Here is a 26,548-nt window from a genome sequence, read left to right as displayed (position 1 = left end):
CAGCACACTCACAAAGAGCTTCACATTAGTCTTTTGTGTCCCCAGACAAGCTGTGGCCAGGGCAGGGAGGCAGGAAATTCCAGGCATGTCTTTAGAGGGAGGGCTCTAGAAGCTTTTGTAACTTCAAATGGGCATCCGGTATAAGTACTCCCAAACCCAACTTCTCAGTACACTTCTGGACCTGTAGAAGACTCAGAAGAAGGACTGCCCTGCTATCCTTCTACCCTGCTGTCTGAGTGGGAAGGGCTAGTCCTGCTTCTTGAATCCAAAACACTAGAGTGACCCCAAATGCTGGTTGTCTGGCCTCCTGATCAGAGCCTCAGGGATACAAAAGGCTCCAATTATGTTAAACCCTGCACCTGGATTCTGCCTGCTGTGATGCCTATTGTGGTGTCCCCCAAGGGCTGGACCCTTAGAAGTCAGGTTAAAGTTGCTCTGCCAACCCAGCTGTGGTCTCACCAGAACCAATGCAGTGTGACATAAACCTGACGCAGCTCTTCACAGTGCCCCATTGGAACTGATGCCACCTCAATGCAAACCAGCATCGCAGGCTGCACAGCTACTCAGCACCGACACAGCACGATGCAGCCTTGAAGCAAGCCTGCCTTGCACTCTTCACAGCTCAATGGAACATCCCCTGCACGGTGTATCATCAAAGAGGACCTTACATTGCTTCTCAGGAACACTGCTGCGTAGCGCTCCATAACCAAGATTTAAGCTACCTTGCTCAGAAGACTAACGTGATCACTGTATATCTGGCATGTGCTCCGTCGGGGTCAGCCTGAACTTGTGACTTTGTCTCGGTCTGGTGTGACCAAATAACCACAGTTGGAGCTTTGTGCTTTTCAGCACTACTTTTACCTACATCTTCAAAACTGCATAACACCAGTTCAATTAATTGGATTATTGTCATTTTTTGGTGCCAAATATTTATTAAACTTCACTTTATGTTTCCGAAACAATGTGGTTTTTTTTCTTGTGTTATGTTTTCGCTTTATCACCGCTTGAAGTTCTGCATAAATGCTTTACATATTGCCTCTAAGTTAAGCCTGATTACTTCTGTGCCAAGCTACCATAGGGTTAAGCACAGGTTAAATTTGGGTTTGCTTGTGTTTCATCCTGACAAGAATTGCCGTTGCTGCTTGAGTAGGGATTCACCTCCGTCAACCAGTAACCAAACTTCGTACAATGTCTAACACTCTCCACTGCTCACTCAGAATGTTCATGTTTCTGAGTTTTCTTTTTATGCAGTTTTGTCTCTCTTACCTTTGTTGGATTCCATAATTTGACTAGAGATGTATTTTGGGCTGTCTGTTGCTGCACTCTTCTCCTCCGCCAGTCTCTGGAGCGATGAGGCAGCTTCCTTTAATGCGGCAGAACCTAGAAATACATAAAGCAATATCTATCCCTGTCATTTGTGAACTTTTACCATCTCACTGTGAGTCTGAGTGAACATTAGTCATTGACATTTGAACCAAAAAAAGGCTTGCTTGTGAATGTAGATGTACATTTTCTGTGCATTTCACCTGTAGCTTTGTCATATATGAAGGAATAGGCTCTGGGTTTACTAAGGGAATATATAGTGTATGTCTTCCTAGCCTACAGTGGTAGTGTGTGGCGGTAATCTGAAAGTAGGTTCATATTGTACTGATGAGTATGCGACGCTTAATACAGAGGTTATCACTTCACAAGTGTATAAAACATATAGAGGGTGATTCTGATTCTGGCGGGCGGCAGAGGCCGCCCGCCAGAATTCCGCCCCCATTATACCGCTCCGCGGTCAGAAGACCGCGGAGGGTATTTTGAGTTTTTCCCTGGGCTGGCGGGCGGTCTCCAAAAGACCGCCCGCCAGCCCAGGGAAAAACTCCCTTCCCACGAGGATGCCGGCTCGTAATCGAGCCGGCGGAGTGGGAAGGTGCGACAGGTGCAGTGGCACCCGTTGCGTATTTCAGTGTCTGCAAGGCAGACACTGAAATACTTTGCGGGGCCCTCTTACGGGGGCCCCTGCCGTGCCCATGCCATTGGCATGGGCACGGCAGGGGCCCCCAGGGGCCCCGCGACCCCCCCTACCGCCATCCTGTTCATGGCGGCTTTCCCGCCATGAACAGGATGGCGGTAGGGGGGGTCAGAATCCTCATGGCTGCGGAGCGCGCTCCGCAGCCATGGAGGATTCAAACGAGCAGCGGAAAGTCAGCGGGAGACCGCTGACTTTCCGCTTCTGACCGCGGCTGAACCGCCGCGGTCAGAATGCTCGTTGGAGCACCGCCAGCCTGTTGGCGGTGCTCCCGTGGTCGGTGGCCCTGGCGGCCACCGGCCGCCAGGGTCAGAATGACCCCCATAGTGACCATTTAGGTGCATTTGCACAATGCATATTATCACTAGCTCGACCCACTATTGAACCACTGTCAGTCTATTCTGTGGCATCAGTAGGAGCAATGGAAAGTGAAGAGTCAGCAGTGAAATGACAGGTCAGCCCACACCTGTCTCTTGTGAAACGTGTGGTGTGGTTCAGGCTTACAAGAAAGGACTGCTCCATCTGAATCTTAGGATAGTTGCATGTTTCATGTTGAAAAGGCTTGTGGTTAAAGCTCTCTTGGTTAATGTAAACGCTGATTTCTTCAGGGTGCAGGCAGGGGTCATGGGTTGTACCACAGGCATGAAGCACGCTGCAAGTGCATGAACATTTTATTTGCATGCATCAGAATCTCCACGGATTTATCCCAGAGTGCGCAGATGCTGTTAATAATTACATGACTGTGTGTTTACATCACTAAAATCTCTGTCCCTGTCCTTCTCTCTCGCTCCCCCACTCTCAATCCCTGCTTCTCTGCCCCTCCCTCCCTTTCTCGTTCTCCCACCCTGTCTCTCTTTCTGTCTCGCTCTCAGTTTCTCTCTTGCTTTCTCTTCCTTCTCTTTCTCCCGCAATCTCGTCATCTTTTCTTCTTTCTGCTGTACTCCATCTCATTTCCTCTATTTGCCCCCTCTCTCTTTATTCTCTATGCTTCTTGCTCTCTCTCTTCCTCTTTCTCTGCAACTTTCTCAAACTACCTCCCTTTCTTTCTCCCTCTGTCACTGCATCTCTCTCTCCCTTGCTCTCACCTACCCCTTCTATGTGTCGGTGTATTTCTTTCCCACCTTTCTAACTCTCTATTTCTCTTTCTCTCTCACTCTCTCTTCTTGTTGTCTCTCCACTTCTCGCTAGCTCCTTTTTCTCTCTGTTTTTCGTCTCCAATGTTGTTTATTTCTCCCTTTCAAGACTTGGTTTCTCTTGGTCTAACCCTGAGATGTGGATGCGGTCTCAGCCTGGAGCTGTCTGTTCTCTGCTCTGAGAACCACTCTGAAGTTCTGTCCTTAAAGAGATACCTACATCGAGCTCTGGGCCTCTCTTTGGCGGTCCCAGATTCACTACTGCTAATGTTGATGTGGTTTTCCTTTTCCGAATTTTCTGTCATATTTTTTCGTTCTGTGGCTCATACTTTGCAGGAGGTATTCAAGAGTCATGTGATTGTCAGAATAATGAACAGAAACTTGGGCCCATATTTATACTTTTTGACGCAAAACTGCGTTTGCGTAGTTCTGCGTCAAAAAGTATAGCACCATCTTGCACCATTCCAGGACACCAGCTGGGCGCCAAATTTATGGAATGGCACACATTGGTGGGGGTGGCATTAAGGGAGAAGGGTGTTTTGCACCAAAAAATGACGTTGGGCTGGTTAGAGTAAAATACCAAGCATTTGGAATGCAATAGTCTTGTGTTTGCTCGAGTTAGAGCTCATAGCGGAAAAGCCCCCCTCTGCTGTTGGTTTATGTTTACAGAGGGAGCTGGTGGGGAGGAGTAACTGAACAAGCACCCACACTGTTGAGGTGAAACAGGCAAATGCCCCAAAAAATTCCCTTACAGAAGAGATAAACAGGACATAGCGTAATTAGACAGTACTTTGTGCTGCTCCCAAAGTGAAAAAAGGCAGGACAAAGAGGCAGAACTGACCACTAGCAAGCAATGATTTTTGAAGGACACTGCAACTAACAAATTAAAACGCTGGAACTCACTCTATAGTATACTTAAAAGTATACAGCAGGCCGAACCATAACGCTCTACCTACAAATGACTCTAACCAGCCTAGCGTAATTTCTTGATGCAAAATCATCCATACCACATGACTCCTGTCTTAGAAAAGAGAAAAGTCTTGCCCACCACCCCAATGGCCAGCACAGGGGACAAGGGTCCCCTGGGCATGGCCATTGCACCCGGTGCCCCCAATGGCACTTTGAAAAATACAAATCAAAATACTTACCTCTAATTACCCTACTTACCTGGGGTGGGGTCCCCCATCCTCCGGTGTCCCTCTGGTGGGGGTGTTGCTGCGGCTTGGGGAGGGCACCTGTGGGCTCTTTCCATGATGTTTGACCATGAAAATGGGTCCACAGGACCACTAACGCCTGCCCTGACCCAGGCGTTAAATAATGGTGCTAAGCAGGCTTAGCACCATTATTTAGGCCCGCCTCCCTCCCGTGCACCATTTTTGCACTGGAGGATAAATAAGGCGCTAGGGCCTTGGAGTCATTTCTTGGATGGGAATTTATCATGCAATAAAACATTATTATTGTGTCGTTTTCCCTTTTGAAAACCTAGTAAAATGCGTACGTTTATGTACAGCATTGTCAACTGGAAATAACCATTCTTTTTCTAGAACACCAATGAATTTTATTTCCTTTAGCGAGCTAAAAAAACATGACCACTTTGCAGTCAAAATGAAATGGAGGCCTGCAACAACTTGTGAAATGTGGAAAAGGTACTAACCAGAAGTGTTGGGATGGGGGGATGACAAGGAAAGTCATTGCAGTATAGTTTCAGTCACACACTTGACATTTTTCATTTTATTTCTCAAGAAATCGTGTCTTTTTTGGTGAAATCTGGCAATGAGGAATATGACTATCCCAATCCTAACTGCTGACATGTTATTCCACAGCCCCAAAACTGATGATATAGATGTGTAGAGCTGTATCTATAGTCACAACTGATATAGGGTGAGAGAATCACAGTAAAATCATGTTTTGATGACAAAATTGCATTTAAGAATGCTTTTCTGGTTTCAATTTTTTTAAACCTGTTTCCTCTTCTCCACCCTCCTCTTTTTTACCCCATAATCAACCTAGTTCCTTTCTTTTCTCTCCTTCTTTTCTGGTCCAGCTCGCAAGCGCTTTGATCTGCTGTAAGTGTTGTGGTCTTTTAACCACGCCCATCTCGTGTCCATCACTTTCATTGTTTCCTGCGTTTGCCTTTCAAAAATCACATGATGTCATTGGTAAATGCTTTACGTTTGTCACGCCTTGAGGCTGTTTTTGTCACGCCTTGTAGACTGTTCCTGTTACATGGATTATTGCACTATTACCAATATAATTCAGCGTGGGCAAGCTATTTCTTTTGTCTCTACCCTTTGTGCTGCATGGCAGCTATGGCGCTCACAGCGCAAACAGGCACAACAGTGTGAACTTGATTTGCGGTACTGGAGCACTGGTCATATTCTTCCCAGTTACATAATCAGAGTCATTTCTTGTGGCTCTTTCCTTAAAACACTTGAAATTGGTAAATGCTTTAGGTAAAACAGAAATCCTCAAAGCAAGCAGCTCTCTCGGCATAGCGGGACAGCCTACACTACAATATTCATTGCACTCAGGAAACTAGCCCACTAATGCTTTGCAGGGCATTACTTTCCCAAACTATTTTTGCTCATAACTCAGCATGTGGTGGTCCTAGAACAATGGGACCACCAACCAAACTTTCACGGCAACGCGTTCTTTCTGTTTATATCATCCCTGCGTTCCCACATTAGGTTAGTGGAGCCCCCAAAATTATAATCTCTCTAACCATTCCGTGTCTGCTTAAGCTCTCTCATGGCCGGAGTGGCATACTGCAAATAGATTGTGTTTTAAGGGCCTTGTTTTTAATATCATCACTATAGTATTGCTACTCCGGACAGTATGCAAAGCACTATGCCCTCTAGGGGCTAAATATATGGATACACTGCATTTATTATTGCCATTTTCTATTTGTGTGGTTATGCTTTCTAGGGGCTAACTATAGAGTTACATGACCATGTTTTTTACAAATGCTGTTTTAATTGTGGTGTCCTCTAGAGGCTGTTCTAAGCATATGAATTAATCAAATATTTGTGGCACGGAAACTTTCCCCTAATGCTTTGCAGGGCATTACTTTTACAAAAAATGTTGTTCATAACTCAGCCTGTGGTAGTCCTATGACAATGGGACCACCTTCAAAACAGTGACCCCAATGTGCTCTCTCTGTGTATATTGTCTTTAGGTCCCCACGCTATGTTAGTGAGGACTCCAAAATAATAATTCTCTCAGGGCTTAAACATTTGTTTTATTGCTGGGTTAAGTTATCTTTAATGGACCTTGCTTATAATATAATAGTAATACTCCTGCTAGGCTTGAAAATGTGTAAGACTCTACGTCCTCTAGGGGCTAAATATAGAGTTACAGTGCATTACTTTCTCCCATTCTTTTTTCATATGGTTAAGCTCTCTAAGGGCTGACTGTATGGTTATATGACTGTGTTTCTTCGAAATGCTTCTGTTTTTTGGCCTAAATGCTGTGCAGGGCATTACTTTTACACAACATTTTTCTAACAACTCAGCCTGTGGTTGTCCTAGGACAATGGGACCACTTTCAAAATAGTCTTTCTGTCTACATCATCTCTGGGTCCCTACACTAGGTTAGTGGGGACCCCTAAATAACTCCTCCCACCACTCAGTGTCTTTTAAGCTTTCTCCTGTCTAGAACTTTTGTTTTACAGCTGGGAGAAGTTTTGTTTTTATGTCCTTGTTTGTAATATTATTGCAGTACATCTGCTGGCCCTAAAAACGTCATGTAGGGGCTAAGTATATGGTTACACTGCATTGCTTCCTCCTGTTTTTTCATGGGTTTATCCCTTCTAGGTGCTAACAATATGGTTACATGGCCATGTTTCTTATAAATGATACCTTTGGTATGGTGCCCTCTCGGGGATATTTTGAGCATAACAGTCTAATGCCAAATTGATTGAGGTGTATATGGTAATTGTATATGTTTTAATTACTCCTTATTACAACTATGACCATAAATCAGGCCAATTTAACATCCTTATTACACTATGACTGTTTGAACAATCGTGATGTGTTCGGGTAACCCTTCTAACTTATTTCTCCTCTGTGGCTGTCTTCTGTCTTTTTGCAGGAATTGTTTTAGCCAGCCAGCAACTCTGATGGTTGGGTTTTGAAAGATTTATTCTATTGGAATTAGCATGACAGGTTTAAATTAGGATGCTAAGTGGCAACATATTCATTTTATGCTGCAGAGAGAGGAAGAAGGTAAATGGAACTGCTTTAGTTGTGTGAAAGGCTACTGGAATCATATGGCAGGAAACAATGAAGTTATGAGGCAGGGTTGACCAATCTATGTGGCAAGAAAAGTCCAGTTATATATTTACAATGCCGATAACTCTAACTCAAGCAAATGTGAGACCCATTGCATTGCAAATGCTTGTTTACTATTCTCTCCTTCAGTCCCATGTGCTTGCTTCTGCTTTCCTCTCCCACCATCTCCTTTCCTATTAACTCTTCCATTCTTCTTCCTGCTTCTCCACAGTTGTCTCATCTTCTTTCCTGTTTCTCTACTCCAGTCTCCTCTTGTCTCCTCTCCTCTTTCCCCTCTTCTTGTGTGCCTGCTCCACTTTCCTCACTTTTTATCCCCTCTCAACATTCCCTCTTTCCTCTCCTTTTCTTTTATCTGTAGTCCCCCTCCTCTTTGCTCGTAAACTGTCCTCTTTTCTTCCTCCACTCTTCTCCTCACTCCTTGGCCTTTCCTCCTCTGTCCCCTCACCTTCCACTTAGGTACTCTCCTCACTCCTGATTCCTCTCCTCACCCCTCCTTTATTCCTATGTTCCTCTCCTCTCCTAGATCAGTACAGAAAGCTTATCTCAGGCCCTTGCCTGCTCTCAGTCACTCACCATTACGTGCGTTGAAGATTGTCTCATTCTGTGCATTGAAGACTGTCCCATTCTGTGGGTTGAAGATTGTCCAGAGGATGTCCTGGGCCTCTTTGCAGTCTGCTGGGATGGACTGGAGGACTTCTAGGACCTGCTCCAGCACCATGGAATCTAGGGAGGAAGTGAGATGTGACAGGTGTTGAAATCTGGATGTGAGAACACTTCAGAGAAAGTGGTACCCTTGCATCTACTGAGGGCACACATAGGCACCAGAATCACAGATAGATTCCGAGAAGTGAATCTACTTCCATACAGCGTCACTCTTCCAATGAGTCAAGTGGTAACTTCTCCACGTCAACCGTACCTATACCTCTACTGCTGTTAAAGCTGTGGGGAGCACAGGACTGTGTTTGTGGCTCAATGTAAACAGCCAGACACAAGCCCTTAAAACATGAGACCACTACATATAACAATGAGTTATGGTGTAGCAGGAAGTGACATCACAACCCTATCATGCTATCGCAGTTCCTTTACGAGTACACCAGACCTGATGGGGAGAAGCAGTCACATCCACACTGAAGGCAAAGCAGTCATGAATACTTGCTTGCAATGTTCCATAAAAATACTAAGAAGGGTTGAACTATTCCATTCAAGGTAGAGCAGTCAAACCCATTAAATATGTAGCAGCACTTCCAAGAAAGACTCCTACTACGTATAAAATGATAGAAGCTAAATAAAGTAGAGTTGTTAACACTGTTTCAATTAAAGTAAAGCAGCCCTGATGAGAAGTAATGCTCCTACCCCATGGAAGGTATAGAAAACCTGCTGAGACGTAATGCTACAACCCCATGGGAGGTATAGAAAACCTGTTGAGAAATTACGCTACTACCCCATAGAAATTATAGTAAGCCTGCTGAGAAGCAATGCTACTACCCCAAAGAAAGTATAGGAAACCTGCTGAGAAGTAATGCTACTGCCCCATGGAAGGTATATCAAGCATACTGAGAAGTAATGCTACTACCCCATGGAAGGTATAGCACACATACTGAGAAGTAATGCTACAACCCCATGGCAGGCATGGAAAACATGGTGAGAGGTAACACTACAGCCCCATGGAAGGTATAGAAAATCTGCTGAGAAGTAATGCTACTACCCCATGGAAGGCATAGCAAGCATACTGAGAAGTAATGCTACTACCACATCGAAGTTATAGCATGAATACTGAGAAGTAATGCTACTAAATCATGGACGGTATAGCAAGCATACTATGAAGTAATGATACAACCCCATGTAAGGTACGAATCTATAGCAAACCTGCTGAGAAGTAATGCTACTGCCCCATGGAAGGTATGGCACCCTGATGAAAAATATTGCTAATACTGCATAGAAGGTTTAGCAACTCTGCTCAGAAGAAATGCTACTGGCCTATGGAAGGTATAACAAAATTACTAAGTAGTACTGCTACTGCCCCAAATAAGGGTTAGCGAACCTGCTGAGAAAAGGCGCTATTGCCCCACTGGAGGAACAGCAGCCCTGCTAAGAAGTAGCGCTACTGCCCCACACAGGGTTTAGCAAACTTGCTATGAACTTCCACTGTAGCTGTAGTAGTACTTCTAAGAAGAGCTGGTTCTGTCCTGTTAAGATATACAAGGCCCCTGATGAGAAACATCTTTCATGTGCTGATAAATGCAAAGCAGATCTGCACACTATAGCTGGCCCTCACAGGTATGCTCACTCATATGTGATGAGACTTCATGATTGAATGTATAACAGGCCTACAGGAAAGACCAGCTACCGCCCTAGTGAAGTATACTAGCCATGCAGAGAAGGGCAGGTTCCATCCAAGTCAAGTATCCTAGCCATGCTAAGAAAGCTAGCTACCGGCCAATCCAAGTACTCTAGCATTGATGAGAAGCCAGGTACCGTCCAAATAAAGGAACCATATCCCTGCTGAGAGGTCACATTATTGTCATATAAAAAGAACCCTATCCCTATTAAAAGCCTGGGAACTGACCAATTAAAAGTACCCTAGCCCTACTGAGAAGGCAAGGTTCTGTGCAAGTCAATAACCCTTCAAAGGCTCAGAAGGTCAGGCATCCTTCAAAACAGGTCCCCTACCCAGGCTGAAAAGGCCAGCTACAATTCAATTCAAGTCCCCTATCCTTCATGAGAAGGCCAGGTACTGTCCACTTCAAGTACCAGAGCCATGCTGAGAAGGGACAGTGCTGTTTAATTTAAGTGCAACAGCATTGATTAGAAGGCCAAGTACTCTCCAATTAAAGTATCCTAGCCATGCTGAGAAGACCAGGTACCATCCAATTTAAAGAACCATATTCCTGCTGACAGGTCTCAATATTGTCCTACTAAAAAAATCCCAGCCCTGTTAGACGTCTAGGAACTGTCCAATTAAAAATACCCTACCCTTACAGGGAAGGACAGGTATCATCCAATTCAAGTACCCTAGCCATGCTGAAGAAGGTGAGGTACCATCCAATTCAAGTACTGTAGCAATGCTGAGATGGTCAGGTACTGTCAAATTCAAGTACACTAGCCTTGAGGAGAAGGCTAGGTACCATCCAGTCCAAGTACCCTAGCAATGCTAAGAAGACCCAGTACTCTCCTATTCAAGTACCATAGCCTTGATGAGAAGGCCCGGTACCGTCCAATTCAAGTACTCTATCCATGCTGAGAAGATCATGTACCGTCCAAACCAAGTACCCTAGCCATGCTGAGAAGACCAGGTACTGTCCAATGCAAGTACCCTAGCAATGCTGAAAAGGCCTGGTACCATCCAATTAATTTAAGTACACTAGTCATGCTGAGATGGCCAGGTGGCATCCAATCCAAGTCATGCGGAGAAGGCCCGGGATCGTCCAGTGAAGGACCCAACCCTTGCTAAGAAGGCCAGGTACATGAAATTCAAGTACGCTAGCCTTTAGGAGAAGGCCTGGTACCACCCAGTCCAAGTACCCTAGCAATGCTGAGAAGACCTGGTACCCTCCTATTCAAGTACCTTATTCATGCTGAGAAAGCCAGGGACTGTCCAGTTCAAATACCCTAGCCATGCTGAGAGGGCCAGGTACCGTCCAATTCAAACACGATAGCCTTGATGAGAAAGCTAAGTATGGTTCAATTTAAGTACCCCAGTCATGCTGAGAAGGGCCAGTACTGTCTAATTCAAATACCATACATTTGATGATAAGGTGATGAACCGCCAAATTCAAGTACCCTAGCAAGGACGAGAAGGCTTTGGACCGTTCAATTTAGGTACATTAGCCTTGATGAGAAGGCCAGGTACTGTTCAAAACAAGTACCCCAGCCATGCTGAGAAGGGCTGGTACCTTTCAATTCTGGTACCCTAGCCATGCTGAGAAGGCCAGGTCCTGTCCAATTCAAGTACCACAGCTATGCTGAGAAGGCCAGGTACTATCCAATTAAAGTACCCTAGACATGCTGAGAAGGCGAGGTACCATCCAATTCAAGTACCACAGCTATGCTGAGAAGGCCAGGTACCATCCAATTCAAGTACCCTAGCCTTGATAAGAAGGTCCAGTACTGTCCAATTTCAGAAGTGTTGGGGTGGCTGACAAGTGAATTCATTGTTGCACACTTACAGCCACAGGCATTTTACCTTTTTCATTTTATCTCTCAATACATTTAGGCTCAGATTTATGAAAAGCTGTCGCATCAGCTCTGATGTCCCACTTTTTTTGCACCCGCCTACAGGCACATAACAGCACCATGGTTACTTCGTGTTTAACATACAGTGCCCCATGGCAGTAGTTAGAACAATAGCATCGAAATTATTGACGCTATTGTGGCACTTTGCTGCACTAGCCTCAAAAATATTGACGCTAGTGTAGCAAAGTGCAATTAAAGTAAAGCAGCCCTGATGAGAAGTAATGCTCCTACCTCATGGAAGGTATAGAAAACCTTCAAAGAGGTAATGCTACAACCCCATGGGAGGTTTATAAAGCCTGGTGAGAAGCAACACTACTACCCCATAGAAATTATACCAAACCTGCTGAGAAGCAATGCTACTACCCCTAAGAAAGTACAGGAAACCTGCTGAGACGTAATGCTACTACCCCATGGAAGGTATAGCAAGCATACTGAGAAATAATGCTACTAAATCATGAACCGTATAGTAAGCATACTGAGAAGTAATGATAATACCCCATGGAAGGTAGGAAGCTATAGCAAACCTGCTGAGAAGTAATGTTACTGCCCCAAGGAAGGTATGGCACCCTACTGAGAAATAATGCTTCTACTGCATGAAAGGTTTAGCAACCCTGCTCAGAAGCAATGCTACTGGCCCATGGAAGGTATAGCAAAATTGCTAAGTAGTACTGATACTGCCCCAAAAAAGGCTTAGCGAACCTGCTGAGAAAAAGTGCTACTGCCCCACTGGTGGAACAACAACCCTGCTGAGAAGTAGTGCTACTGCCCCACACATGGTTTATTAAACTTGCTATGAACTTCCACTGTAGCCTTAGTACTTCTAAGAAGAGCTGGTTCTGTCCCCTTAAGATAGACAGGGGTCCTGATGAGAAACATCTTTCATGTGCTGATAAATGCAAAGCAGCTCTGCACACAATTGCTGGCCCTGACAAGTATGCTCACTCATATGTGATGAAACTTCATGATTGAATGTATAACAGGCCTACAGAGAAGGTCAGCTACTGCCCTAGTCAAGTATCCTAGCCATGCTGAGAAGGGCAGGTCCCATCCAAGTCAGGTATCCTAGCCATGCTAAGAAAGCTAGCTGCCGCCCAATCCAACCCTAGCCTTGATGAGAAGCCAGGTACCGTCCAAATAAAAGAACCATATAAAAAGACTCCTATCCCTATTAGAAGCCTTGGAACTGACCAATTAAAAGTACCCTTACCCTACTGAGAAGGCCAGGTACCGTGCAAGTCAAGTACCCTTGAAAAGCTGAGGAGGCCAGGTACCATCCAATTTAAGTCGCCTATCCAGGCTAAAAAGGCCAGCTACGATTCACTTCAAGTACCCTATCCTTCATGAGGCCAGGAACAGAGCACTTCAAGTACCATAGCCATGCTGAGAAGGGGCAGTGCCGTTCAATTTAAGTGCAATAGCATTGATGAGAAGGCCAGGTACTCTCAAATTCAAATATCCTAGCCATGCTGAAAAGACCAGGTACCATCCAATTTAAAGAACCATATTCCTGCTGTCAGGTCTCAATATTGTCCTACTGAAAGAATCCCAGCCTTGTTAGAAGTCTAGGAACTGTCCAATTAAAAGTACCCTAGCCCTACAGAGAAGGACAGGTACCATCCAATTCAAGTACCCTAGCCATGCTGAGAAGGCGAGGTACCATCCAATCCAAGTACCGTAGCCATGCTGAGAAGGCCACGGACTGTCCAATTCAAGTACCCTAGCCTTGATGAGAAGGTCCAGTACCATCCGATTTCAGAAGTGTTGGTGTGGCTGGCAAGTAAATGCATTGTTGCACAGTTTCATGCTTACAGCCACAAGCGTTTTACATTTCTCATTTTATCTCCCGATAAACTTAGACCAAGATTTATGAGAAACTGTTGCATCAGCTCTGATGTGCTTCTTTTTCTGTGCTCCCCTACCGGCACCTAATGACACCATGGTTGCACCGAATTTAACATACGGTGCACCATGGCGGAGTTAGAACAACAGCGTCAAAATTGTTGATGCTATTGTGGCGCTGTAAAGAAATGGCTCCCTGTTGCAGTTACCCCCCACTTTTTGCCTGATACTGATGCTGACTTGACTGAGAAGAGTGCTGGGACCCTGCTAACCAGGCCCCAGCACCAGTGTTCCTTCACCTAAAATGTACCATTGTATCCACAATTGGCACACCCTGGCATTCAGATAAGTCCCTTGTAACTGGTACTTCTAGTACCAAGGGCCCTGATGCCAAGGAAGGTCTCTAAGGGCTGTAGCATGTATTATGCCACCCTAGAGACCCCTCACTCAGCACAGACACACTGCTTACAAGCCTGTGTGTGCTGGTGAGAACAAAATGAGTAAGTCGACATGGCACTCCCCTCAGGGTGCCATGCCAGCCTCTCACTGCCTATGCAGTATAGGTAAGACACCCCTCTAGCAGGCCTTACAGCCCTAAGGCAGGGTGCACTATACCATAGGTGAGGGTACCAGTGCATGAGCACTGTGCCCCTACAGTGTCTAAGCAAAACCTTAGACATTGTAAGTGCAGGGTAGCCATAAGAGTATATGGTCTGGGAGTCTGTTTTACACGAACTCCACAGCACCATAATGGCTACACTGAAAACTGGGAAGTTTGGTATCAAACTTCTCAGCACAATAAATGCACACTGATGCCAGTGTACATTTTATTGTAAAATACACCCCAGAGGGCACCTTAGAGGTGCCCCCTGAAACTTAACCGACTATCTGTGTAGGCTGACTAGTTTTAGCAGCCTGCCACAAACCGAGACATGTTGCTGGCCCCATGGGGAGAGTGCCTTTGTCACTCTGAGGCCAGTAACAAAGCCTGCACTGGGTGGAGATGCTAACACCTCTCCCAGGCAGGAATTGTCACACCTGGCGGTGAGCCTCAAAGGCTCACCTCCTTTGTGCCAACCCAGCAGGACACTCCAGCTAGTGGAGTTGCCCGCCCCCTCCGGCCAGGCCCCACTTTTGGCGGCAAGGCCGGAGAAAATAATGAGAATAACAAGGAGGAGTCACTGGCCAGTCAGGACAGCCCCTAAGGTGTCCTGAGCTGAAGTGACTCTAACTTTTAGAAATCCTCCATCTTGCAGATGGAGGATTCCCCCAATAGGGTTAGGATTGTGACCCCCTCCCCTTGGGAGGAGGCACAAAGAGGGTGTACCCACCCTCAGGGCTAGTAGCCATTGGCTACTAACCCCCCAGACCTAAACACGCCCTTAAATTTAGTATTTAAGGGCTACCCTGAACCCTAGAAAATTAGATTCCTGCAACTACAAGAAGAAGGACTGCCTAGCTGAAAACCCCTGCAGAGGAAGACCAGAAGACGACAACTGCCTTGGCTCCAGAAACTCACCGGCCTGTCTCCTGCCTTCCAAAGATCCTGCTCCAGCGACGCCTTCCAAAGGGACCAGCGACCTCGACATCCTCTGAGGACTGCCCCTGCTTCGAAAAGACAAGAAACTCCCGAGGACAGCGGACCTGCTCCAAGAAAGGCTGCAACTTTGTTTCCAGCAGCCTTGAAAGAACCCTGCAAGCTCCCCGCAAGGAGCGTGAGACTTGCAACACTGCACCCGGCGACCCCGACTCGGCTGGTGGAGATCCGACACCTCAGGAGGGACCCCAGGACTACTCTAAGACTGTGAGTACAAAAACCTGTCCCCCCTGAGCCCCCACAGCGCCGCCTGCAGAGGGAATCCCGAGGCTTCCCCTGACCGCGACTCTTTGAATCCAAAGTCCCGACACCTGGGAGAGACCCTGCACCCGCAGCCCCCAGGACCTGAAGGACCGGACTTTCACTGGAGGAGTGACCCCCAGGAGTCCCTCTCCCTTGATCAAGTGGAGGTTTCCCCGAGGAACCCCTCCCCTTGCCTGCCTGCAGCGCTGAAGAGATCCCGAGATCTCTCATAGACTAACACTGCGAACCCGACGCTTGTTTCTACACTGCACCCGGCCGCCCCCGCGCCGCTGAGGGTGAAATTTCTGTGTGGACTTGTGTCCCCCCCGGTGCCCTACAAAACCCCCCTGGTCTGCCCTCCGAAGACGCGGGTACTTACCTGCAAGCAGACCGGAACCGGGGCACCCCCTTCTCTCCATTCTAGCCTATGTGTTTTGGGCACCACTTTGAACTCTGCACCTGACCGGCCCTGAGCTGCTGGTGTGGTGACTTTGGGGTTGCTCTGAACCCCCAACGGTGGGCTACCTTGGACCAAGAACTAAGCCCTGTAAGTGTCTTACTTACCTGGTTAACCTAACAAATACTTACCTCCCCTAGGAACTGTGAAAATTGCACTAAGTGTCCACTTTTAAAACAGCTATTTGTGAATAACTTGAAAAGTATACATGCAATTTTGATGATTTGAAGTTCCTAAAGTACTTACCTGCAATACCTTTCGAATGAGATATTACATGTAGAATTTGAACCTGTGGTTCTTAAAATAAACTAAGGAAAGATATTTTTCTATATAAAAACCTATTGGCTGGATTTGTCTCTGAGTGTGTGTACCTCATTTATTGTCTATGTGTATGTACAACAAATGCTTAACACTACTCCTTGGATAAGCCTACTGCTCGACCACACTACCACAAAATAGAGCATTAGTATTATCTCTTTTTACCACTATTTTACCTCTAAGGGGAACCCTTGGACTCTGTGCATGCTATTCCTTACTTTGAAATAGCACATACAGAGCCAACTTCCTACAGGCGCTTTGCTGTTCCAGCGTAAAAAATGTTGACACTAGTGGAGCAAAGTGCAAGGAGGCCTGTTAGACTTGGCATTCTTGGCGTGGTCTTCCCTAACTTTTTTGCCCTCGTTTCCCAGGTTGTTGATTTATGCTGGACTCTGTTTTTGCTGTTTTTGATACTCTGGGCACGTTACCATTGCTATCCAGTGCTAAAGCGCAAGTGCTACATTGTAAAAGGTATGAGTATTTGGCTTTCCATGATTGGCATATTTGATTCACTAGTTATCCACTAGTACAGAGGTGCCTAGGGCCTCTAAATGAAATGCTACTAGTGGGTCTCCAGCACTGGTTGTGCCACCCACATTAGTAGCCCTATAAACATGGCTCAGACCTGCCACTGCAGTGTCTGTGAGTGCAGTTTTAAACTGCCAATTCGACTTGGCAAGTGTACCTACTTGCCAAGCCTAAACCTTCCCTTTTTATACATGTAAGGCACTCCTAAGGTAGGCCCTAGGTAGCGCCATGGGCAGGGTGCAGTGTATGTTAAAGGTGGGACATGCACTTATGTGTTTTACATGTCCTGACAGTGAAATACTGCCAAATTCAGTTTTCACTGTTGCAAGGCCTATCTCTCTCATGGGTTAACATGGGGGCTGTCTTTAAATATTAAAGCACAGATTCCCTGTGAGAGAAGATAGACATGTGGAGTTTGGGGTCTCTGAACTCACAATTTAAAAATACACCTTTTAGTGAAGTTGGTTTTTAGATTGTGTGTTTACAAATGCCAGTTTTAGAAAGTAGGCATTTTCTTGCTTAAACCATTCTGTGACTCTGCTTGGTTGTGGATTCCCTGTCTGGGTCAGTCTGACAGTTGGGCTGTTTGCACCTCTCCTTTAGACAGTGACACAAAGGGAGCTGGGGTGTAGCCTGCATAACCTGATGGGCCATGTGGGCTGAGGGTATGGGAGGAGTGGTCACTTACACCTGAAAAGGGCTGTGCCTGCCCTCACACAATGCAGTCTCCAACCCCCTGGTGTGTGTCTGGGGCCTGGCCTGGGCAAGGCAGGATCTTATAAACAAGACAGACTTTCCTTTAAAGTTTGCCTACTTCAAAGGCAGAAAGGGGTATAAGAAGAGCACCCAATCCCCCTGGAAATTAGATCACTTCTGAATTCAAGAGGAACCTCTGCCAAGGAGAAGAGCTGAAGAGAAGTACCGCCCCTGCCCGTGACTGTGCTTTGTTGGACTATCCTGCAGTTGCTGCTTCTGTCTGTGAAAAGGGGGAAAAGACTAGACTTTGCTGTGCATTCCGGCTTGAAGAAGAATCTCCAGGGGCTTGAACTGTGCTTGCCTCCTGTTGTTGAAGTCTCAGGGCCATCAAAGACTTCCCCTGCTATCACCTGGACTCTCTGCTGAGACTCCTGCTCTGCCAAGTGGTGCTCTATCCAGTTCCTGGTCCCTTGAAAAGTGAAGCTGGCAGACAAAGACTGAAAATCCACGCCAGACCGCCGTGCGTGGAAATTTTCGATGCACCTACCGTGACATGGCTGATAAACGACGCGCAGCCGGCTTCGCAGCTGAAATCAACGCTCCACCTGCATCGGGCTGGAAGATCAACGCAGCTGGAGAAACGACGTGCAACACCAGCTAACAGAGGCTGATAACGATGCAAACCCCATGCAGTGCAACTTTGTGATACCGTGCAACCGGATTTTCAATGCAACAACGCTGGCCGTGGAAAAACAACACAAAGCCTGCCCAGACCCGAGGTGCCCATCCAGATCAACGCATCGCTCTCTTGCAGGAGAGAAGAAACGACGCACACCGACCGGACGGGAGGGGGAACAACGCACGTACTCGCTTGCGGGTGAGAAACTGAGGCATTGCAGGCCTTTACCGACGCACGCTCACCCGTGCGGCTTAATTTTGATGCTACCCAGGTACTTTTGGATGCTAACAACGTTCTCACTTTTTTCTAAAGGATTTAAGACTCTTGCTTTTTAAATTCAAAACTTGAATGGTATATATTGCATTTTTGTCATTTGGTCTTGGTTTGTTTAGATAAATATTACCTATGTTTCTAAACCTGTGTTGTGTCATTTTGTAGTTTTTTCAATGAGTTACTGTGTGTGTTGGTACAAATACTTTGTGAAGTTAAGCCTTCCTGCTCGTGCCAAGCTACCAAGAGGGTGAGCGGGGGTTAACTGAGGGTGATTCTTCCTTACCCTGACTAGAGTGAGGGTCCTTGCTTGGACAGGGGGTAACCTGACTGCTAACCAGTGAGACCCCATTTCTAACAAGGCCCACTGATTAAAAAGGATGTGTCATTTTAACTCCTGCTCTGAGCAGGCACTAAAAATGGCAGAAAAAATGGCGCATTGAAATCTGTTACATTTCACTTAGCTATTTTTAGGGCCTCCCTGCGCCAGAATGCCCACTTCCACCCCTTGCATACATAATGCCTGGCGCAGGCATAATGTGGCACAAGGGGTTGCAAAGTGGAGCAATGCAAGTCTTGCCCCACTTTGAAAATATGAGGGGGGAAATGCCTACTTAAAGTCACATTTTTGTAAAACAAAATGATGCAAATGTAGCACAAGGTGGCGTTAGGGGCTTCTTAAATCTGGGCCCTAGTATTTTGGGCAAATTCTGGATATGAGAAATGTGACTAAATAAGCACCGGGCTCCACTGATGCTAACCACTGATGATATACATATGCCCAATGGGTCGATATTTACAACAGATAGAGAATGCCAAATTTACAGCATTTACATGAGTTTGCAAAATTATGCAATAAAAACATATTTTGATGACAATGTTGCATTTACGAATTTTTCTCTGCTTTAAATTTTTGTGAAACTCATCTCCTCTGCCCTCGTCTTCCCGCCCCCATAACCATCTCAGCTCCTGTCTCTTCTCCTCCCTTATATTCCCCTTTGTTCTTTTTCTACTCTTCTCTCCTTCAGTCCCATTTGCTTTCTTCTGCTTCCATAAACACCGCCCTCTGTTCTCTTCTTCTTCCCTCTTCTCCAGTCGTCTCGCTCTTTCTCTTTTCTCTTCTCCAGTGTCCTCTTGTCTCTTCTCCTTTCCTCTGCTTTTTCCCCTCTCCTCATGTGCCTGCTCCACTTTCCTCACCTCTTAACCCCTCTCCACCCTCCCTCTTTCCTCTCATTTTCTTTTATCTGTACTCCCCCTCCTCTTAGCTCGTCCACTGTCCTCTTTTCTTCCTCCACTCATCTCCTCACTCCTTCTTGGCCTTTCCTCCTCTATCCCCTCACCTTCCACTCCGGTACTCTCCTCACTCCTGATTCCTCTCCTCGCCCCTCCTTTCTTCCTCTGTTCCTCTCCTCTCCTAGATCAGTACAGAAAGCTTATCTCAGGCCCTTGCCTGCTCTCAGTCACTCACCATTCCGTGCGTTGAAGATTGTCTCATTCTGTGCAATGAAGACTGTCCCATTCTGTGGGTTGAAGATTGTCCAGAGGATGTCCTGGGCCTCTTTGCAGTCTGCTGGGATGGACTTGAAGACTTCTAGGACCTGCCCCAGCACCATGGAATCTAGGGAGGAAGTGACATGTGACAGGTGTTGATATCTGGATGTGAGAACACTTCAAATAAAGTGGTACCCTTGCATCTACTGAGGGCACACATAGGCACCAGAATCACAGATAGATTCAGAGAAGTGAATCTACTTCCATACAGCGTCACTCTTCCAATGAATCAAGTGGTAACTTCTCCACATCAACCGTACCTATGGCTCGACTGCTGTTAAAGCTGTGGAGAGCACATGACTGTTTGTGGCCCAATCTGAACAGCCAGACACGAGCCCTTAAAACATAAGACCACTAAGTATAACAATGACTTATGGTGTGGTAGGAAGTGACCTCACAACCCTATCATGCTATTGCAGTCCCTTTACGAGTACACCAGACCTGATGGGGAGAAGCAGTCATGTCCACACTAAAAAAATGGCAGTCATGGTGACGTGCTTGCAATGTTCCATAAAAATACTAAGAAGGGTTGAACTATTCCATTAAAGGGACAGCAGTCAAACCCATTAAATGTGAAGCAGCCCTTCCAAGAAGGACTCCTACTACATATAAAATGATGGAAGCTACATAAAGTAGAGTAATTAACACTGTTTCAATTAACGTAAAGCAGCCCTGATGAGAAGTAATGCTCCTATCCCATGGAACGTACAGAAAATCTGCTGAGAGGTAATGGTACAACTCCATAGGAGGTGTAGAAAACCTGATGAGAAATAATGCTACTACCCAATGGAAGGTATGGAAAACCTGCTGAGAGGTAATGGTACAACCCCATGAGAGGTATAGAAAACCTGCTGAGAAGTAATGCTACTACCCCATGGAAGGTATAGCACGCATACTGAGAAGTAATGCTACTACCCCATGGAAGGTATAGAAAACCTGCTGAGAGGTAATGCTACAACCCCATGAGAGGTATAGAAAACCTGTTGAGAAGTAATGCTACTACCCCATGAGAGGTATAGAAAACCTGCTGAGAGGTAATGCTCCTACCCCATAGGAGGTATAGAAAACCTGCGGAGAGGTAATGGTATTACCCGATGGAAGGTATAGAAAACGTGCCAAGAGGTTGTGCTCCCAACCCACGGGAGGCTTGGAAAACCAGCTGAGAAGTAATGCTCCTATCCCATGGGAGGTATAGAAAACTTGCTGAGAAGTAATACTACTACCTTATAGAAAGTATTGGAAACCTGCTGAGAAGTAATACTGCTACCCCATCGAATATATATCAGAAATCTGCTGAGAAATAATGCTACTACCCCATGGGAGGTATAGAATACCTGCTGAGAAGTAATGCTACTACCCCATGGAAAGTATAGTAACCCTGCTGAGAAGTAATGCTACTACCCCGTAGAAATTATAGGACATCTGCTGAGAAGTAATGCTACTACCCCATAGAAAGTATAGGAAGCCTGCTGAGAAGTAATGCTACTACCCCATGGAAGGTATAGCAAGCATACTGAGAAGTAATGCTACTACCACATGGAAGGTATAGAAAACCTGCTGAGAGGTAATGCTACAACCCCATGGGAGGCATAGAAAACCTGCTGAGAAGTAATGCTCCTACCCCATCGGAGGTATAGAATACCTTCTGAGAATTAATGCTACTACCTCTTAGAAAGTATAGGAAACCTGCTAAGACGTAATGCTACTACCCCATAGAAAATATAGGAAACCTGCTGAGAAATAATGCTACTACCCCATAAAAAAGTATAAGAAACCTGCTGAGAATTAATGCTACTACCACATGGAACGTATAGCAAGCATACTGAGACGTAATTCTACCACCCCATGGAAGGTATAGCAAGCATACTGAGATTTAATGCTACTGCCCCATGGAAGATGTTGGAAACCTGCTGAGAAGTAATGCTACTGTGCTATAGAAGGTATGGCACCCTACTGAGAAATAACGCTACTACAGCATGGAAGGTTTAACAACCCTGCTCAGAAGCTATGTTACCGGCCCATGGAAGATATAGCAAACCTCCTAAGAAGTACTGCTACTGCCCCGAAATACTTTTAGTGAACCTGCTGAGAAAAACTGCTACTGCTCCACGGAAGGTATAGCAGCCCTGCTGAGAAGTAATGCTACTGCTCCACCTAGATTTAGAAAACCTTCTAAGGCCCAACACTGTAGTCACAGTAGTTCTTCGAAGAAGAGTTGGTTCTGTCCCATTAAGATATACAAGGGTCCTGATGAGAAACATCTTTTATGTGCTGATAAATGCAAAGCAGCTCTGCACACAATTTCTGGCCCTGGCAGGTATGCCCACTCATTTGTGATGAGACTTCGCAATTAAATGTAGATCACTAACAGTCCTACTGGGAGTTTGTTCCAGGTGCTGTACAATTCAAGTACCTTAGCCATATTGAGAAGACCGTGCACCGTCCAATTCAGGTACCTTAGCCATGCTGAGAAAACCCCATATTTGTCCCATTAAAGAAACCCTAGCCATGCTGAGAAGCCCAGGTAGGTCCAATTAAAAGTACCCCAGTCCTGCTGAGAAGGACAGGAACAGTCCAATTCAAGTACTCTAGCCATGCTGAGAAGATCAGACGCCATCCAATTCAAGTACCGTAGGCATGCTGAGAAGACCAGATACCGTCCAATTGAGGTACACTAGGCATGCTGAGAAAACCAGATACCATCCAATGCAAGTATCCTGCTGAGAAGACCAGATGTCATCCAATTCAAGTACCCTAGGCATGCTGAGAAGACCAGATACGGTCCAATTGAGGTAGCTTAGGCATGCTGAGAAAACCAGATACCATCCAATTCAAGTATCCTAGGCATGCTGAGAAAACCAGATGCCATCCAATTCAATTACTATAGGCATGCTGAGAAGACCAGATGCCATCCAATTCAAGTACCATAGGCATGCTGAGAAGACCAGATACCATCCAATTCAAATACCATAGGCATGCTGAGAAGACCAGATGCCATCCAATTCAAATACCCTAGGCATGCTGAGAAGACCAGATACCGTCCAATTGAGGTAGCTTAGGCATGCTGAGAAAACCAGATACCATCCAATTCAAGTATCCTAGGCATGCTGAGAAAACCAGATGCCATCCAATTCAATTACTATAGGCATGCTGAGAAGACCAGATGCCATCCAATTCAAATACCCTAGGCATGCTGAGAAGACCAGTTGCCATCCAATTCAAGTATCCTAGCCTTGCTGCGAAGCCCAGTGCCCTAGCCCTTTTGGGAAACTAGGTACTGCCCAATTAAGAATACCACACCTCTGCGGAGAAACCTAGATACTGGCCACTTAGAAGTACCGCTGCTCTGATGAGACTAGGTTCTCTCCAATTAAAAATACTGTAACTCTGTTGAGAAGCCCATGTAATGTACAATTAAAAGTATCCTAGCCCTGCTGCGAAGTCTCTGCCCTGTCCCATTAACAGAACTCTAGCCCTGGTGAGAAGTCCCGGTACTGTCCATTAAAAGTACAGCAGTCTCACTAAGAAAGAAATTTCAGGTAATTTCCGAATAATAGCTTAGTCTGCTGCGAGTCTAAAAGTAAATAAGTCTCACAGGTGCTGGCACGGGGGCCTGAGTACATTTCCCAACAGCTTCTGAGGCTGGAGCAGCCGAGTCACCCCATAACGCTCCAAGAGGTGCTGATCCGTCCCGCTGCACGGGTTCCAAGGGTGAGCCCGTCTGCGCCCAGGCGAGGCTGGACTGGGCCACCCCTCAGGCCAATGTTGCTCAACCCCACACACAAACAAGCAGAGATGCTATGCCTGAGCGAGCTATTAGTGTGGTGTCGACCGAAATAGGCCTGACTGAGCGGAGGTCATCTTTAGGCTGTGGTCAGAGGCTGACGCTGTTGTAACAGGCCCCACTGGTTGTCCTGGATCGAGCCCTCACTGGTGAAAGTAGAACTGTGGCAAATTTGAATCATGACCCAGAACCAAGGCCCAAAGGGAAAAGAGTGGAACCCGCGACGCAACAGGTGCGCCCCAAATCAAAGCAGTGAGTTGGGGTCAGAAGGGGATGGAAGGAGAAGTTCGTCACCTGCAGCGAGTTTGGGGCCTACAACAGTGGATGAAGAGTGTGCCAAACCTATGCATGCATTTGAGGATCTTTTGGGGAAGTCTTTCTACCCACTTATGGACCGTTTGTTTGGCATTGAAGGTCAATTAACAAACTTGGCCATTTCTCGAGGTCTGATGAAGGAGCAAACCGGCTGTCTGGGTCAAGCAGGGTCAAGGGTTGCCTTCAAACTCTAGCCTTCAAATGTATAAGGACAACCAACTCACATGTTGTGCCAGCATCTAAACCTCAAAGGCACTGTGGGGCAGCGACTGACATCTGCTTTCTGAAAGTGGTGCAGTGCTAGTCTCCTGACACACCACTGAGAAGGACATGCTCCCAAAACTCCAAATGTTGAATGGCTTTGGCAGATAAGAATTTCTGGATCCTGAACAGGGTTCACGAAACCATCCTGCAGGATCACCAACCATTAGAATACGTTGTTTACAACTTGAGCAAAGAGCAAAATTTAGGTTTAAAATGCAGAACAATCTTTTTCTGCCAGCAAAGGCAATGCTCCTTTCTCAGGCAGCCAATGGACATATCTTGTGTAAAAGTCTTCTTGTTTCCTTACCAGTTATTTGCTCGCTGCTGGCCACCTGTGGAAGAAACACGAGAGGTTTTTACAATGTGCTCCAGCATAGTCCAATAGGTTTCATTTCAAGCTCGATTACACAGGACATTGAGACGACGATTCTCGAGACAAATAAAATCCAGAAGCTTCCCTGATGAGATATTATAAAACGGAATAACATGCTGGAAGTACTTCCGCCCATATGACAGGAGCACTTTTCCTGAAGTTATACAATGCCAATTGAATGACTGGATTTGTTTACATACTTTCTGTTTTGTTTCTTCGAAAGTGAAAAACCATCGTCTCCGACACATTAGGACTATTCTTCTAGGACACGGGGACGATGTTTCTCTCCTGCTATGAAAAAAGCGTGGCGGACTGTTGTGATGTGGCTTGGAATTCATGTGTGTCATGTGGAATCCTCTGACGGATGCCTGATGATGTCTAGGCATTCCACATGACACTTACGGATTGAAGCTTGCTCTTCTTCTCTCTCTGTGCCCCTTTTTATACTTTACTCTCGTGTAATTGTTTTGCATAACAATAAATATCCTTTTACCTGGATCGCTATTGTTGGAGCAGTCATTTCAAATTTGGCGACGAGGATGGAGCGGAGTTTATGAAGCGGAGTTCGTGGACTGCAGCAGCTGTTCCTGGTTCTTGGTTCCGGCGTATGTTTTTCATCTTGTTTTCTAACATTTGTTTTACTTTTTGTTTTACTGAAAAAAGTAAAGTGTATATATTTTTGATAGGGGCACAGAGCAGTTTTGTGGATTACCGTTAATCTGAACGGTTTCCTCGGCGCGAGCACAGCGCGACAGCAGCTCATTGTTGGGCGCGTGCACCAGTGCTTTATCAGCTCGTGTGTGCTGCAACGCGCACACACGTCGGCGCTGTTTAGCTATTTTATCGGCTTTCAGCGCATTTGGGTACACACGCTGGATTTAACGCTGGAGTAAACGCTGGATTCATTTGCCTGTACCTTCCGGTTTTGGGTTTTTGTTGAAGAAGTAAAAAAAAAAAAAAAAAAAAACATAGAAGAAGGTCACCGGTTTGGTCATCAAAAGAGAAGACGGACTTTTGAAGAAAACAATCAGCCATCTTTACTTGGTCTTCATTATTATAGTTTTTTATTGTTTCTGCTTTGTGATTATTTCTGACTTTTGTTTTTTATTATTAAGACTCACTAAGAAATGCAGAACGTGTTGCCACCTTCACCTTTTCTGCAAGATCCTGGTGATCCACCTTTAGAATGGAAGTTATGGATACGCTCATTTAAAGCAATCAACAATGCAGGAACTGTAATAAAATGGGACATTTTTCTCGTGTTTGTAGAGGTGGGAAGAGAAGCAGTGTTCGATGTATTCTTGATGCAGATAAGGAAAATGTACAAAAGGATGATAATGAGTTTGTATTAGTTGTAACGGACAACATTTCCTGTGGTAGCAAAACGGTAGTAGACCCGGATATTGAGGTACTCGTGGGTGGTGTGGCTGTCAAACTATTAGTGGACACTGGAGCACGCATTACAATCGTATCACTAGAAAAGTTCAATGAGTTTTGGAGTGATAAAACTCTTATTCCACCTGATATTACAACACTAGCTTTTGAGGGGAGCAAAATTGATTTGGTTGGGTATTTTTGGACTTCATTGTCCATCTTTGGCGAGACGGTTCATGGCAAAGTGTATGTAGCAAGAAAAGGCATTAATGTTTTGGGCTTAATTCATCAAGCCGAGTTTAAATTAATCATTAAGCCAGGAAGGGAAAGACCTGTATCTATTGACAGGAATAATACCAATTGTATTAAAACATCCTCTGATGTGACTTGTCCTTGGCAACGAAAATTTAAGGGATTGTTCCAGGACAATGTGGGAAAAATAACCAATGTCACACACACGATCAGGTTGAAACAGGGAGTAGTCCCAGTTAAGCATAAACTAAGAAATGTTCCATTTAGCATAAGGACGGAGTTGTCCAAATTGTTGAGGGATATGTGTGAACTGGGCATTATAGAAAAAGTGGAGGCCAC

General features: G+C 45.7%; 1 protein-coding gene across 2 annotated transcripts in view; it reads right to left on the bottom strand.

The window, feature by feature from the left end:
• Positions 1-26,548, bottom strand: part of LOC138283721 (astacin-like metalloendopeptidase) — an 85,565-nt gene that overhangs the window by 39,023 nt on the left and 19,994 nt on the right. The window contains exons 2-5 of one of the 2 annotated variants that reach the window (XM_069221765.1): positions 24,518-24,542; positions 19,765-19,914; positions 8,010-8,159; positions 1,267-1,380 (exon numbers count right to left, since the gene is read on the bottom strand). In XM_069221765.1, coding sequence (XP_069077866.1) covers positions 1,267-1,380; positions 8,010-8,159; positions 19,765-19,914; positions 24,518-24,542 — 439 coding nt within the window. The remainder of the gene's footprint in view (positions 1-1,266; positions 1,381-8,009; positions 8,160-19,764; positions 19,915-24,517; positions 24,543-26,548) is intronic. The other variant, XM_069221764.1, reaches the window with a different exon arrangement.

The sequence above is a fragment of the Pleurodeles waltl genome, chromosome 3_1 (genome assembly GCF_031143425.1).
Source record: "Pleurodeles waltl isolate 20211129_DDA chromosome 3_1, aPleWal1.hap1.20221129, whole genome shotgun sequence".
Classification (NCBI taxonomy): Eukaryota; Metazoa; Chordata; class Amphibia; order Caudata; family Salamandridae; genus Pleurodeles; species Pleurodeles waltl.
Note: the sequence above shows the minus strand (reverse complement) of the source record. Positions and strands in the feature narration are given on the sequence as shown.